This window comes from Bubalus kerabau, chromosome 2, assembly GCF_029407905.1.
Source record: "Bubalus kerabau isolate K-KA32 ecotype Philippines breed swamp buffalo chromosome 2, PCC_UOA_SB_1v2, whole genome shotgun sequence".
Classification (NCBI taxonomy): Eukaryota; Metazoa; Chordata; class Mammalia; order Artiodactyla; family Bovidae; genus Bubalus; species Bubalus kerabau.
Genome location: NC_073625.1, coordinates 119,330,498 through 119,347,401, shown reverse-complemented (window position 1 = coordinate 119,347,401; position 16,904 = coordinate 119,330,498). Strand labels below are relative to the sequence as shown.

At 50.9% G+C, this 16,904-nt stretch overlaps 1 protein-coding gene across 2 annotated transcripts in view; it reads right to left on the bottom strand.

Annotated features, from left to right (window-relative positions):
• TMEM44 (transmembrane protein 44) overlaps positions 1-12,220 on the bottom strand; it is a 44,376-nt gene extending 32,156 nt beyond the window's left edge. Inside the window, exons 1-6 of one of the 2 annotated variants that reach the window (XM_055568653.1) lie at positions 11,569-12,220; positions 9,014-9,140; positions 7,220-7,313; positions 5,957-6,123; positions 5,665-5,751; positions 384-554 (exon numbers count right to left, since the gene is read on the bottom strand). In XM_055568653.1, the coding sequence (XP_055424628.1) occupies positions 384-554; positions 5,665-5,751; positions 5,957-6,123; positions 7,220-7,313; positions 9,014-9,140; positions 11,569-11,723 (801 nt within the window). In that variant the 5' untranslated portion in view covers positions 11,724-12,220. The remainder of the gene's footprint in view (positions 1-383; positions 555-5,664; positions 5,752-5,956; positions 6,124-7,219; positions 7,314-9,013; positions 9,141-11,568) is intronic. The other variant, XM_055568652.1, reaches the window with a different exon arrangement.
• Positions 12,221-16,904: the final 4,684 nt, after the last annotated feature.

Below are 16,904 nucleotides of genomic sequence, written 5' to 3'. Positions count from 1 at the left end.
GTCAGCTCACAAAGCCCTTCCCAGCCCACAAGAAAGACAAGGCAAAGGTGAGAAAACAGATTCACAGAGAGTGGGGCCGACACAGCAGGGAGCAGCATGGAGACAGGAGCTGGCTCTTCTCTGAGCCCAGGGCCAAGAAGTTCACATTCCCTCTCTGCAGTTTCACAGAGCTCCAGTCAAGAGATCCTTCTTATTTAAAAAAAAAAAAAAAAAGGAAAAAAACACAGAATTGCACGCTGCAATTGTGTCTGCCTGCCCTAGGCTTCAAACCACCACCCAGGCCACTGAGAAAGAATTCTTTCTACCAAGCGGGTAGGAGGGCGTGGTGGGGCAGAGGGGAGATGAGACACAGGCAGTCCAGCTCCGGGACCCGGGGTGGATACAGACAGGTCCAGTGCTGCACGGCCGAGCGAGGTCAGCAACCAGGGCGTGGCCCGCAGCAGGTACTCAGGCCGCCGGTCGTGGGCCACGACGGCCGAGGCGTAGAGGAGGCCAGCCAGGGCTGACAGGAGCCGGGTCCACAGGTGGATGGAGGGAAATGTCTTACCCTGGCACTGGGCAGAGAGAGGAAGGGGCTGGGCTGGGAGGAGCACTGCTGCCTCGCCCAGCTCCCTTCGGTTGATTCTAAGACCCAGGCCCCTTGATGTGAGAGGTTGGAAGGCAAGCCCTCTGACCAAGGCCAGCCCCCAAAGGAGTTGTTTCCACTGGGCTTCAAGCTGCTTCCAGGAATTCCCTGGCAGTCTGGTGGACTGCACTCTTTCACGGCAGGGGACACAGGTTCGATCCCTGGTCAGGGACCTAGGATCCCACAAGCCATGAGTCAAGGCCAAAAAAATAGCTGCCCCCTTTGTCTGGTGAACTCCTATTCATCCCTCAGAACCTGGCTTAAAATCAACTCTGGAAAACCATCCCTTACCGCCTCCACCCTAAAGGGAGCAAGTAATTCCTTCTTCTGGGTCCCTTACACCTGACATATCCCTCTACTGGAGTGCCTTTCACCCTGGTCACGACTCAGCTCCTTACACAGCTGTCTGCTCAGCAGACAGAGAGCTATTCAGAGCAGGGCTGAGGGCCTCACCACCTCGGTGCCCTGGAACTCAGCACTGGGCAGGGGCTCGTGTATTTCAGTGGGCAGAGCATGAGGGAGATAGAATTATGGAGAGCCAAGCCCTGACCTTCTCTTCCTGGGCCACCAACTCTGAACCAGGCCAGATGGGAAAGTCAGGGAAATTAGAGATAACATTCTGGTAATTTTGAAGCCAAGGGGATATTTTTGGAGGATGAGTAATGAATATTGGTTTTTTAAAAAGGAAACATATGCAATATCTATATGTAAGTACCATTTACAGGTATAAAGTCACTTTCTATACACATTAAGTATATAAACACATATGTATTTCCAATTTATACAATTACATAGGTATTTAAATTAACACAGAATACATATACATATATGTGTGTGTTTACATATATACACATGTGTTTATATATATACACACGTATTTACATATATACACATGTGTGCTTACATATATACATGTGTGTCTACGTATATATACATATGTGTTTACATATATATATATACACACACACACACACATAAACTTAGTTTGCTCATTAGATGACTGTATTTGGAGACATGCAGTCCTTGCCTAAGGAATGGACAAAATTCAAGAGGAAAAGCATGTTTTGGTTGATCTTCCCCATTTTAATTTTAATCCTCAAAAGGACTGATCCCAGTGGTTGGATCTCTGCGCTTTCACTGCCAAGGGCCTGGGTTCAATCCCTGATCAGGGAATTAGGGTCTCACAAGCCATGCAGAGCAGCCAAGGAAAAGGAAACAAAAAAACATTCCTCAGGAGTGCTAGGTCCCCCTCTGCATCCCTTCTAACTTTGTTCCCAGGCCTCCCTGTCTCTGGCTCACTACCTGCTGGTGGTTCAGTGTGAAAAATCCACCTGCCAGTACAGGAGCTGCAGGAGATGTGGGTTCGATCCCCGGGTTGGGAAGATACCCTGGAGATGGAAATGGCAACTCATTCCAGTATTCTTGCCTGGGAAATCGCATGGACAGAGGAGCCTGGCGGGCTACAGTCTATGGGGCTGCAGAGTCAGACAGGACTTAAGGACTAAACCACCACCACAACACCCCTGAACAGACAGCACCTAGCCGGGGAGGGTGACCCCCGAACGGCTAGCCCCAGAGGCTGCAGGTGGAGTGACAGCCCTTCCCTTGGCCCTTCCTACCTCACACAACGCAGGCAGCACCACTATAGCAAGAAACCTTTGGGGTCCTCCAGCCCATCCACCCCATTTTACAGGGAACATTGATGGCCAGAGGGGCAGTGACTTGCAGAGAGGGGCTCAGCTGGGGGAGCCCTCTGGTCTCACTCTGGTGCCAACCCATGCCTACCATCTGACTCAGCACTCAAGCTCTTGTCAGTGTCGGTACTAGGGCTCTGGAGGGCTAGAGGGCTCTGTTTGCCTGTGGCGCTGGGCACACAGCAGGTGCCTCAAGCATCGCTGCTTGAAGACTGGAACTGGCTTGGTGACTCAAGATGTGGCAGGAGCTTATCCAGCACACTCGGGCCTGCCTAACAGTTCAGGACTGATGGTTGAGGGGACAACCCACCTGGTGGTTGCCGGGCAAATCTGTGCTGGGAGTTGGAAGTGGGCCATGCCTCAGCTGCTCCTGCAGCAGCAATGATTCCCCATGTTGTCAGCACAGTGCTCTGCTGATCAGAGCATGTTTCACACTCCTTGTCCCATTCAAGGACTTGCCCCTGGAAAAATGGGATCTTCTCCCATCAAAGCTACCCAGCTGGACTGCTCAGTGCTCCCACCAGGGGTAAGTTAGAAGCAGCCTCTGGGGGATCCAGGGTCTGAGGCCATGCTGGCTCAACTTCCATTGCACCCCAGTCCTGCTGGCTTTCTTCCTAATGAGGGAACCCTGCTGCTGCTGCTGCTAAGTCGCTTCAGTCGTGTCCGACTCTGTGCGACCCCATAGATGGCAGCCCACCAGGCTCCCCTGTCCCTGGGATTCTCCAGGCAAGAACACTGGAGTAGGTTGCCATTTCCTTCTCCAATGCAGGAAAGTGAAAAGTGAAAGTGAAGTCACTCAGTCGTGTCTGGCTCTTAGCGACCCCATGGACTGCAGCCTACCAGGCTCCTCCACCCATGGGATTTTCCAGGCAAGAGTACTGGAGTGGGGTGCCATTGCCTTCTCCGAATGAGGGAACCCTAGCTCTGGGCTTTTGTTCACTGGACCAGACACACTCAGGGCTGGCAGTCCCCCCTAGATTACCCAGCTCAGTCCCAATGCAATCTCCCTCTATCTTCCTGCCAAGGGGTCATCTGGCTTGAATACCTCTAGTGATGAGGAGCTCACTACCTACTAAAGCAGGAATAACAATACCAATTGCTCTCAACATGCCAGCCACTGGGCAAAGTGTCTAACCCATGGAGCCTTTTTTCCTACTGAATGGGAAGTGGCCCTCCCAGTAACCTCCTGGTTATTGGTTTCGGTCTTGGTTCTGATCACTAAGACTGCAGAGAACAAGGCTACTCTTTCTGCCTCAAGACAGCCCTCCATTTCCTGTATCCACGAACTCCCTATTTTCTAGGCCAGATACAGCCGCTCAGTAAGAAATGTCTCCTGGCACTAACCTGGGCAGACCCCAAATGTCTGGCACACAGCGAGAAGTAAAACTGAAAGGGCCACTGCTCTCTTGGTGCCCACCCTCTGCTGGGGAACCAGGCAGCCACTCAGCAAATAGCTAAAGGAGCTAATTTCAGGCTGTGATAAATGTGATCAAAAAAATGAAGTAGAGGGAGGGACCCAGAGGTGGGGCTGGCCTTAAGTATTTTAGGGGGGCTGGTGTTATGGGTTGGATTGAGTTTCCCCAAAAAGACATTGGAGTCCAACTCCCAGAGCTAGTAAATGTAGCCTTATTTAGAAGTAGGGTCTTTGTAGATGATCAGGTTAAGCTGAGGTTGTTAGGATGAGCCTTAATCCAAGATGACTATGTCCTTATGAAAAGGGGAAAGTCAGATACAGGAACGTATGGAGGAAAGGCCACGTGAAGACTACATGCATTGGTGTGTGTGCACGCACGCGTGCGCGTGCACACACACACACATACATACGGAGAATACCACACAAATCCTGGAGTTGTGCTGCCACCAGGGAACTAGCAGAAGCTCAGAGAAGGGCCTGAAACAGATCCCTCTCTAGGGCCTTCAGAGGGAGCGTGGCCCTGACACTTTGGGGTCGGGCCTCTGGCCGCTGAGACTTAAAGACAATACATTTCTGTTGTTCCAAGTCTGTGACAATTTGTTACTGCAGGCAAAGGAAACTTTTACAATACAGGTGGTCAGGGCACTGCAGCAATTCCTTCAAAGGTTGTCACGTGATACAGCTTCCCAGCCCCCACACCACCCTGAAGACCCATCCCAGGGGGGCTGAACTGAGCACAGTGCTCCCCACACTCACCGCCATTGATCTGGAGATTGCACCTTTGCTGAGGAGGCCCGGTGCCCTGGGAGGTTTCAGGCTGCAGCTTTCAGAGTGCTTAACTAAGACCCCGTCATCCCCAAATCCTGTTCTCCTGGAACTGCTATTAAGTCACAGCGCTGGGACTTCCCTGGTGGTCCAGTGGCTAAGGCTCTGCACTCCCAGTGCAGTGGGCCCCAGTTCAATCCCTGGTCAGGGAACTAGATCCCAAATGCTGCAACTAAGAGTTTGCATGCCACAACTAAAGATCCCAAAGGTCAAAGGTCCCGAGTGCTGCGGTTAAGACCCGGCCCCACTGAATACATAAATTAATATAAAGAAAACACAGTGCTCTTGGGCAAGCGACTGTCTTAAGACTAAATGATGGGCTGGCACAATCTGGGGTCACGTAATATGTGGCTCTTTCGCAGGTGCCCTCTTGCCTTGGTGGCCTTTCCTGCACGCTCCTCTACCCCTAGGGCCTCCCCTCGCCTCTGCTTCCTCAGGCCCCACCCTGCCTTCCTGCCAGCCTGGGCACTCCAGCACCCAGTGGTGTCAACAGTTTCCACCCTCATTCATTTGCACAACGCAGAGGTTTCTCTCCCTCTTTTCCAAAACCCCAAACATTTGATTCTCTTTCTTAGAGCATTCGAACACCTTGTTTTCCATTTCTGTGTCTTCTTGAGACTGAGCTTGCCAAGGGCAAGCAGGACATCTCAAGTCATGTCTGTTTTCCCCAGGGGATTGGCCAACATAGGGCTTCCTTTATCCCAGACACTGGGAAAATATATGCCAACAAGACACTCTCGAATATAAAGAGCCCAGGAGCTGAACAATCCTATCTTCCAAAACCTCAAACCTTTTCATTCCTTAATAGGATGCTTGTTCATCCAAACCCAGGGGCTCCTTCCTGAGAACCTGCTTCTCATTTGCTACAAGAAATGGAGTGAACACAGGGTCCTCCCGCTGTGAGCCTCAGGATCCCTGGAGGCTGGGGCCAGCTGTCCTCTGCCCCGCACACACATATACACAAACATACCCCACCCCATACATACACACACGGCCGGGCACACGGGGACACCACGTCTCCACCCCAGTGACCTGGAGCTGGGAGGATGGTCCCAGATGCCCTAAGACCTGCAGGGGTGATCCCACAGTCCCAGCCCCAGGCTCACGATTCTGGAGAGTGGGGGGATCCGGGAAACCCAGGAGCCCAAGGCTGCGATGCCACCTAGCAGGAAGCCGAGGATTTCTGTATTGTCCTGTGGAAACAGTGATACACTCAGCACCCTGGGAAGACACCCAGGCACCCTTAGCCCACCCTTTTCTGCTTTTAGGTGGTTCTTCCCAGCAAGGCCTAGACCTGGCCCCACCCCCAGGACACTGGTTGGGACTGTGTGGAGGGGAGGCACCCGCATTCCCCGACATCATACCACTCTCCCCCAGCCCGAGCAGGCCTGGTCTCACCTGCACCAGGATGCCCAGCAGCCTCCTCTGCGGCCCTCGGTCACGGCCTGAAGCCCATGGGATGGCGGCCCACAGAGCCCAGCCCGGGCCCAGGCTCAGTGGCAGGACCAGGGCAAACATGCTGGCCTGGAGCCGCCGCCTCCTCTTCCTCTCCCGGGAGCCCCGTCCTGCAACAGACACCAAGATCCTGCTCGGCTGCCAGGATCTGGAACTCGGCAGACAGCTGCGTGGGAAGAACTGGTGTTGACCCCGGCCTCGAGGCCAGGACGGGCTCCCACGTTGTTCCACAGGCCAGACCTTGCCCACTCTTGAAGGGCCTGTGGTCGTGCCCTCTCATTCCTCCCATCCCCCACGCCTGGTGCTCTTCCCCTTCTCAGCCTTTCACGTCATTTTGTTTCAAGGCAGGTCTGCGTTATACTTTATCACATACATCTGCGTGCACACAGTGCTATTCATCCTAGACTGGAGCCCCCTAAGGGCAGGCACTGTGCCCAGGCAGCTCTAGAGTCTGCACAGAGCCCGGCACTGAGCAGAACCCGCACAAGCTTGGTGAATGCACCATGAGTGGGTGGAGTGGGGCCAAGGCATCAAAACTGTGAGCAGAAGCATCGACTTTGAAAGACTCCTTGAAATAGAAGACAGATCCTCCGCTGAACAATTCCAAAAAGAGCATTCCTCCTCTGGGCAGCATTGAGCGCAAGGACATCTTACATTATGCCCTGGTACAAGCATTTCCTTTTAAGATAAGGGTCCAAGCATGTTGCTGCCCCTTGTCAGAAACGTCTGATCCCACATATTCCCAGCCTACTCATCCCATCTCAGCCACCTCCAGCCCCTGCTTGGCCTGAGGCCGTGCAGGCCCGTTCCTGACTCCATTTCCAGAAGTGGTGGGGCTTCACCTGAGCCCCTGGACTTGCACACTGAGTATCACCATCTGTCCCCTAAGCCCTGCCCCCTCCTTCTTCCTGACCTCTTCCCAGGCTGCTCTTTCATCTGAAGGGCCCTTTCGTGCGGTCCCAGTTCCAACATCACCTTCTCCCGACACCTGCAGACCCTCCCCTCCTCTGCTGCCCACCGTGCGCACACGCCTCACTAGCAGTGCTGACTACCTTTTAGGGCCCTGACTCCCTGCTCTGGCTGAGGCCGGGGAGCTCACCCATTCATCTGTGCCTGGCAGGGGCCCAGCTCGGGCACGACAGGGAGAGGTGCTGATGAATGAAATGAGTGGGTGATGAAGTCAGGAACAGGTGGCAGCACACTCACCCGAATTAGACTTGAATCTGGAGCCACAGACTGGGAAGAGAACGGACACAAAGTTCACCAGGTCGACAGCTGCTAGGTAGGCACCAGTGAAGACCTGCGAGCAAAGGAAAGGTCTTGGTGTTCAAACCTCTTTCAACAACTGTAGTACCTCTCGTTCTGGATCTCCTCCACCACATATGTTCCACTGAAATAGGGTTTCCAGGGATACCTCCCACCCCATAAAGGTTGGTTATCACCTCCATTTGAGGAAATGGGGTTTTGCTCAAGTGACCAAAGCCATTATGAAAACGTTCATCATAGAGATGGGACAGGATCCCAGCCCGCCACACTTTCCATTGTACGGCGTAGTCTTGTGCAACTTTGGCCCAGCCACTGACCTTCCCGGGGCCTCTGTTTCCTCATCTGTAAAGCAGGGATAATAACAGCAGTTTTCTCAGTGTGAAGTAGATGATATGAGCTGACACGTGGAAAGTTGCTGAGGCCAGTGATTGGAGGAAAGTAAGATGCACCTGCCGAAACTTGCACTCGCTACTGACACTACAGTTGACACCTGAACAGCTCAGGGGTGGGGCGCCCACTTCCTTGCAGTGGAAATTCTGAGTGTCACTTTGCAGTAGGTCCTCTGTATCCTGTGTTCTGCATCCATAGATTCAACCACCCGTGGACCGTGGGGTGCCACAGTGTGTATTATTTGAAAAAATCCACGTATAAGTGAATGCACACAGTTCAAACCCGTATTGTTCAAGGGTCCACTGTATTTAGTGCTTAACCGCATGTGTTCTAGGGTTTGAGTCCTAACACTGCTACTTACAAGAGAGTGACCTTAGCAGGGTTATTTAACCTCTCTACACCTCTCCACACCACTTTTACAGCTCATGTGTAAAACACGGATGATGCGAGCACCCATAATTTAAGGATTAAGTGATTTAATATATGAAAAACCCTTACTATTTAATAAATATCAGCTATTATTATTGGACTTGAGCTGAACTTCATTATCTTTTATCAGCTAGTGAGAATTGCCTCCAAAACGAAAGGTGATTTGTTTCTGATAGAATGCTGCTCACAGCAGGGTCTGGAACTCTCCAAATCTGTGTCCGACCACCAGGCTGCCCTCCTTCACATCTCCCTGGGTGGCAAAAGGCCAGGACCAGCCCCCTGAAGTGGGGCCCACAGGTCCTTCTTCCTTGGGATATGTGTTTTGAGATAGGCCCCTTTCTACACAGATTTGTTTAAGGTCCCAGACTTTGGAAAAACTTGAAATGTTTCTCATTTGCTCCAAAGCCCACATCACCACCTGGGAAAGGATTCAGATACCCCTGCATGAGTGGGGACAGTGCCCAGGCTCTAAAAAACAGTTAACAGCAACCATCCTTTTTTTTTTTTTTTTTTAAATTGGACATCTACTATGTGCCAGCTCCTGTTTTAAGTGCTGGGGAGATGGCACTGAATTAAAGTTGTTGCCCTTATGAAGCTGACATGTTAGTAAGGGTTAACATGCAATAAAGAATAGACATAATGAATAAAGTAAAGCAGATGGTATATTAAGGGGGAAATGAGCAGGATAAGGGGTCTGGAGCAGCTGTGGGAGACGCTGGGCACAATTTTTAACAGATGGTCAGGAGGTCTTATTGAGAGGAGATTTTTGAGCAAAGACTTGAAGGAGGTAAGCAGTGAGTCACGTGGTTATTGGAGGAGCAGAAAGGCCAGCAGGGGCACAGACCCTAGGTCAAAGCTGCTTTGCGTGGGGAAGGAGCAAAGCAGAGGCCACAGTCACCTGTGGGCCCAACCCACCTGAATGGTGAGCTGTTTGGCCAGAATCGCCCCAATGGTGTCACACAGACTGATCAGGAGGCAGCACGCAGCCCACAGCGCTGACTGGTCCCGTCCAGATTTCCTCCCACATCTCAGATACAGAAGCCTGAGGAGACAGACGGGAGTGTGGACAGAATACAGAGATGTAAGGTTGGGCTCCCAGAGCAGGTGTCTGAAAAAGGCAGTTGTGACTTGGTGTCCTTATGAATCACTTTCTTCCCCAGATATTCACCAGGTGTTTTTGACCTTAGTTGACAGATGCAAAAAGTAAAGGATGGAAAGGACTCTGAGCCTCTGACCAACAAGCCCACAGCAAGAGCCAGGCCTCACAAAAGGAGGAGTTTCTTTCCCCCTATCAATCTGGCTGCCTCAAATTCACGACCCACCTCTCAGTGCTGACAAACGAGCTGTCAGCTTTTCTTTTTTTGAAAGGAAACAGGAGAGTTATAAAAGTAATCCAATCATTGCAGTTTTACTGCAGAGCAGAGTTAATTGCCTAAATTAAAAAGGCAACTTGTTTCTTTGCAATTAACATGAAATCCTTCTAATCCATCTGTGCAGTGAGATGGCTCAGTTTCTGCCAGCTGCATCTGAGTTGATTTCATTTTGGGTGCACGTTCTTCGCACACCAGGGAAGACGCCTCAAAGATGCTGTGGCACTTTGGGTTGCCACTGCTGGCTTCTCTCTCCCTTACTGCTCACCTTCTACCCCCTCGTTCCCCCAGGAATAAGTGCAGGAAGGCAGGACAAGCTGGAAGGGGCAGACGTCTCTTGGTCAGCATCATCAGTCGGATCTTGGAAATACTTTGTCTGAGATGTTTCCCTGCCTACATTTCTACAGGGAAACTGAGGCACAATTGCAGCTCTGGTTTCATTTCCTTTAACCACAGGGTAGGACTTACTCCACATCATTAGGACCATTTGGCCAGTTCTGAGCATCAGCCCTTGGGACAAATTGATGTGGACAGAAGACGACTAGGCTCCCAAACATTCCTGACTGGCCAGACAAAGCCCAGAGCTCCCAGTGGGAAGGTCAACTGTTAATTTTGAGTCCTGAAACTGAAGAACCGAGAGTGAAGACTCTACACTAGAAACTCTCCGAGTTGGACCCAAATTAGAAATAATTCATTTCAACCCTCCCATTTGAGAGAGGAGAAAACTGAGGGCTATAGTGAAAGGTGAGTTAATGGCAGGCCTTCCACTTTGCCTATGGAGGCCCTGCGTGTGCCCTGCTGCTCTTCAGCCACGTCTCCAGCTCTCAGGGGTCAGGGACCCCGGGTCGGCCCTGATCCAGCCCCTACACAGCTGAGGCAGGGTGGAAAGGCAGAGGCTCTGCTCTCGGCCCAGCCAGTGGGCATTCTCACAGAAGCTCCGTAACCTCTCCAAGTTTAGTTCACGGAGGGTAAGCTGTCTGATAACACCCATCTCAGAGGGTGGCGCTGATGAACATGTGAGACAATGCAGGTAAACTGCCTCCTTAGTTCCCATCCTCTGGTCTGGGTAGTCACCTCACAAGCCTGCCCCTTCCAGTAGGTCTTGGGGTTTCAGTTCTCCCCATTCACTCAGGCAAGTTAGTTAACTTGTCAGAACCTCAGGCTTCCTCATTTAAAAGAGTCAGTGACAGTCCCTGCCTCACGGGGTGGTGGCAGCGATTGGTGAGTTAACGATGGCAGGACTAGGCCCTCAGCAAATGTTCCAAGTGTTTTCTTATTCATGGCCTGCAGACTCTCTCCAACAACGTCAGACCTGAAGTAAACAGGATTGAGTGCTGAAGGTGAGCAGGTGCCGGCCTCCCTGGTGGTGGTCCTTCTCTCCCTCCCCCTCCACCTAGGGAATACATGGTGGGGGACATCATCCTTCAGACCTTGGGACAGGGTGGCAGAAGACCTAGAGGCCACCTTTAGCCAGACATCACCCTTAGAATCCAGGTTACGGTGATAACTCGGCCAGATCACTTCGGGTGTTGGCAAAGTCTGTAGCCAGAGTTATAGTATTACCTCTCCCCTTCTCAGCTAGGAGGGCCTTGGGTAAACTGAGGCCAGAAACATGGAGAGACAGGCCCATGTTCTCTGCCAAGGGTGGATGGCAGTGCGGGAGCAATAATAATGCTGTTTAATGAGCACTTAGGAAGAGCTCTACCAGCACTAACTCATTAGATCCTCCCAGCCGGTCCTAAGTGCTAACATTCCCATTTATGTAAGGAAAAGTGAGCCCCAGGGACTTTACACCTCGCCCAGCTCACAGGGCCAGTCAGTGGGGAAAGGCTAACAAGAGAACCCAGGACTGGCGGCTTCCAGTCCACGGTCCCGCCCACCATACCACCCAGCCTTCTGTGGGCTCCCAGCCCAGCCTCCTCGTTCGTGGAATCCGGAAAGAAGGATCTGATTTCAGTCTACAGCAAAATGTTCCTTTCAACCCTGGAATTGTCTTGCCTCTCGGATCCTCCCTTTCTGCCCTCCTCCTTCTAGGTGCCCAAGAGCGAGTCAGCAGGGCCAGCGCCCCGTTCCCCCCGCGGCCGCCCCGGCCCCCATTACAGCGCGTGGACGGCGATCCAGCAGGAAGAGGAGCAGATCCACAGGCCGAAGGAGATGCAGACACGGTGGCGGGCGAAGCAGCGGTCCAGGTAGTCCCAGTCCCAGAGCGCGGGCGCCGGTGCGCGGCTGGAAGCCTCCCCCATGGCAAGCTCCATTCCGCCCAGTCTGGTGCCCGCGCCTTCGCGTGGCCAGGGACCCGCGTGCAGCCTCCCTTGCTGCCCGCGGCCCCGGCGCTGCCGCCCCGCACTCCCCCTTCTGTGTTCGGTTCTGCCGCACCCGGCCAGCCCGAGCACACAGTCGGCAGGCCGGAGACGGGCGCGCCCAGCTCCGCGATCCCGGGGGCGGGCGGCGGCGGTCAGGACTCCAGGGAAAAGTTTCCGGAACCGTGCGGCTCCCCACCCCTCCCGCTATTGTCGGGGGTCTGTGGGTGAGAGGCCGCCCCCCAGCGGCGGGAGCCCGGAGCAGCCTCGGCACAAAGGCTGCGCTCCCTGCCCCGCAGACAGCGGCGGCGCGGCTCCGCGGACCCCTTCGCTGTCACCCATCCCCCAAACCGGAGGCCAGGGCGGAATACAGTGACCTGCCAGCCCAGTGGGAGGCACCTTCATTACCCCACATTTCCTGAGCCAAACAATACACACTTCGCTCCCGGCGAGCCGCTTGGGCTCTGGTGATCCCGAGAGGTGTGAGATCGTTAAAATGGCACAATACAAAGGGTGCGGTGGGAGGCCAGGAAAGAGGAATCGCACGCGCTCCCCGTCATCCTCTCACCCTCTTTTCTGAGGCTGTGGCTGCACCCTGCGTCCCCACCATTTGCCCAAGCGGGGCTCTAGAAGTGAAGTCCTCCTAGGCGGCGACCCCCGCAGCCAGGGAGCCCCGTGATTTTTGCAATCTGCCCCCCTTCCATTCAGACACACGGCCACTCAAGTACATGGGACTATTTTTCTTGAAAATAAACTATTATAATTTAACATTTTCCTTGTTGATTTTTAATAACTTAAAGAAGGACTTGTCTGTATCATTTCTTTTTTTATTTTTAAAGATAGTTCTATGGAGATCCCATTCATATACCACAGAAAATTCACCCTTTTAAAGTGTACAAGTCAGTGGTTTTTAACATATCCACCGAGTTGCTGCAGCCACCATCATTATCGAATTTTAGAACATTTTCATTACCTGGCAAAAAACCTAGTACCCACTAGCGTTTAGTTACTCTTCGTCCCCCTCAAGCACTCCCAGCCCTTGGCAGCCTCTGTCTCGATGGATTTGTCTATGCTGGACATTCCTTATAAATGGAATCATCCAATAGATAACCTTTTTGTGACTGACTTCTTTCACTCAGCATGATGTTTTTAAGGTTCATCCGCATTGTGGCATGTATCAGAGTGTCATTTCTTTGTTATTTATTTATTTGACTGCACGGGTGGTTGCGGTACTCAGGAACTTCCATCTTCATTGAGGCATGCAGGGATTTAGTTCTCTGACAGGGATTGAAGTGGGGTCCCCTACCTTGGGAGTTCGGAGTCTTAGGGCCTGGACCACCAGAGAAGTCCCCATTTTTTTTCACGACTAAAAAATAATCCACTGTACGGGTGTACCACATTTTATTTATCTTTTCATCACTTGATGGACAATTGAGTTGTTTCCACTTTGGGGACATTATGAACGATGCTATTATGAACACTTGTGTACAAGTTTTTGTGTGGATACAGATTTTCAGTCTCTTGGGCATATACCTGGGTGTGAAATTGCTGGGTCCCCGGGTGGCTCTGTGTTTCAAGTTTTGAGGAACTACCAGACTGTTTACCAAAGTGGCTGTGCCATTTCACGGGTTCATTCATCTTTAAAAGTTACGATCACTCACGGGAGAAACAAACACCGTCAGTCTTTGTGCTAAGAGCTGGGGACCACTGCTGAGAGAAACAGACATGGCTCCCACCTACCTTTACAGTTCAGCAGAAGAGAGAGATATTTGCTCAATAGGCAATTGAGCAAATAGAGATTAAATATATTATTAAACAAAAGGGGCCAAAATTCAAGTAAGTAAAATGATTAAGACGAAGTGGTATAAAATTAATGCCAACTAAGACAGTTGGTTCAGTGGTAAAAAATTCACCTGTGAATGAAGGAGATGCAGGTTTGATCCCTGGGTCAGGAAGATGCCTGGAGGAGGAAATGAAAATCCACTCCAGGACTCTTGCCTGGAGAATCCCATGGACAGAGGAGCCTGGCAGGCTACTGTCCGTGAGGTTGCAAAGTTGAATACAACTGAGCATGCATACATGCGAGACAAGATTAGAGGGGTAAATTAAAAGGAAAAATATATGTAACCCAAGTTTCTCATAGTCTATAAACAATACATACCCTTAGTCAAATCTCTGCCTTCTGGTTCTTTTTTTTTTCCCTTCTTTTTGTTTTTGTCTTCTGGGTTTTTGTGGGTTCTTCTGGTGTTCTCCTCTGTGTTTGCAAATGGTCATCTCTGCCTTGATCTAATCACCCATGGGTGCTGACTGGTGGCCACCTAGATCCTGGGTTCCTCTGGTGCCTACAGCTCCCAGAGGCAGGTCTATCCCCAAATTATCTATCCCACTAGTTGTCTTGCTAAAGTGAGCACTGTTCAGTTTGGTGTCGCCCTTTCACCAGGCCCAAGATCACCTTATACTATCAGTTTTGTTTCGATCTGAAATTACCACTGTTTAACTTGATTCAGTCTTTATTATGGTTTCCTTCTCCCTCAGCCTCAGCATAAATCCTGGGGAAATGGACCTAATTTAAAAGTTGTTTCAGTAATTCTCTGGCGGTCCAGCGGTTAGCACTTAAGGGTTTAAGTCCTACAGTTGCCCTGCCTGAGCAGTTGAGGCTGTGTGGCCCACAGATTGTCAGTATCAGAATCGCTCTGGTTGCCCTTCAAAAAGCAGACCTACTAAATCTAACTCCCTGGGCATGTGTCCTTGGAATCCACATGGATTAGTGTCCTAGATCTGCTGAAACAAATCATCACAAATTTCGTGGTTTAAAGCAACAAAAATGCATTCCCTCACAGTCCTGGAGGCCCAAAGTCTGCAATCAGTGTCACAGGACTAAAATCAAGGTGTTTCCTGGGCTGCCTGCTTTATCCCCTAGTGGTATCTGGTATCTGGTGCCTGCCCTACTCCCTGGCACTTTAAGGGAGAAGCTCTTTCTTGTCCCCTCTCTTTCAGCATCTGGTGGCCGCGAACATTCCCTGCCTTGCGGCTGCATCACTCTGATCAGTCTCTACCTCCTGTCTCCATGTCTGTATTGCCTTTTCCTCTTCTATGTTTAATCTCCCTCTGCCTCTCTCTTATAAAGACATTGTGTTTGCGGCCTCCTCAAATAATCCACAATAATCTCCGTCTCAAGAGCCTTAACTAAATTACACCTGCAAAGACCCTTTCTTCATACAAGGTAACATTTACAGGCTCCAAGGATCAGGACTTGGTATCTTTGGGGGCCATTATCCAGCCAACTGCACTGTTTTATGCAAGTTTCCTGGGAGATGCTTATGAGAAACAGGGTTATGAGATGGCCCTTGCTTGGGGTGGAGAAACTGTGGGGAGCTGTTTCCAGTCACTGGATATCTGGGGACATGGGACATTGCAGTAGGAAAGTGTGGGTTTTCGATAATCTTGGACTGGAATTCACGTTCTGCCTCCTTGCAGCTATGACTGGGTAAAGCGCTGATCCTTTTTGCACAGGAGTATTCTTACCTGTAAGCTGATAACAAGAGTACCTACCATAGAGTTACTATGATTATTAGAAATCCTGCAGATAAAGCATCTGGCACATGCCAACTGTGGCAATTATTATTGTTACTGTCTTTCCCAGGAAGAGCCTCAGATATACTTAAAAACAAATGTGGTTCAGGGACTTCCCTGGTGGTCCAGTGGCTGGAGCTCTGTGCTCTGGTCTGGGAACTAGGTCCCACGTGCCGTAACTAAAGATCCCTTGCGCCACAACTAAGACCCAATGCAGCTAAATACATACATACATACACATATATATATATTATATACAAATGTGGTTCAATGAAAATGTGAAAAGGAACGTCAACTAATGGAGACATAGCTCAGTTCTTAGTTCTCTTTTCTACCAAGTGCCAGGGGCATCTGTCTTCTGCCCCTGGGTCTCTGGAGTGAATTATCCACAGCTGAGAACTCCCACAGTTCAGTCTCACATAGCAACTGCCTTTGTGACATGTCTTGCATATCTTAATTGAGCACATCTACAACAAAACTGGATGATTTTCCTTTCCAAAGCTGCTCCACCGGGGTGGTCTTCCCTCACAGGTGATCGGGGATCTTGGTCCTGAGGGGTCCAGTGTCCACTCTACTCCTCTGTTAGGGACTTTCAAGCATGCTAAGTGTTGTCTTTCTATCAGGCTGTGAGCGCCTTGCCATGGTTTTGTTCGTATCTGTCTCTGCAACTCAGTGCTTGGCATATAGTAAGGAAAATACATAGAATGAAAATATTGATTTTTAAACAGGCCAGAGAGTGATATGTACGTAAGAACATACTGGAAATGCTCTAACAATACTTAGTATTGTGTGAGTATGCTAGGGAAGGCTTTCAAGAAAGGCATGAGCTGAGCTTTGGAGATCAGGTGCTCCTGATGGCAGGAAGGGCTGGCCTGTGGGCATAGGCAGCAGCAGATGCTGCAGCAGGTAGAGCCATGTGAGAGGGGCAGTTGGTCCAGTCCCAAGGGAGCCAGGACTCCGTCCTGTAGGGGACACTTAGGATGATGAATTTTAACCAACTCCCTCCCTCCCAAATTCCAGTACCTTCCATAGGGCTCTCCACCTGATCCACCCTCAGGAAGTGAGTCAGTTCCTTTACCAGGGTCCTCCCAGGCCCAGGAGTGAATGTCTTCTGGCCATGGTCCAGAGTTTAACAAAAAGGAAAAGTTAACAAGGGAACCATAACACACGTCCTCCCCACACAGCTCGTAAGCACATCCTGTTGGCAGAGGCACTGCGGCCACTGGCATTGTCCTGAAGAAGGAAGGGCTGCAGCAGGCTGACTAGCCCTGCCGGAGCGGGCAGCCAATCGGACCATAAATCCCAGCTGCCTGTGAAGGGGGGTGGGGTTGGTGAGAGGGTGGGAGGTGGCTGTGGGCAGGTGAGCAGCTCAACAGCTTTCTTCTTCTGAGGACACACTGTCTCCTGTCAATGTTCTTGTAAAATGCATTATTTAGAGAAAGGGCTTGTGGCTACTCCTCAAACAGTAACATAAAAAAAAGTTCATCAATTTAATTTACCTGCTATGCAGAGAGAAATTCTAAGATAATGCATTAAAAAAAAAATGTATGTTTATCTATCTAC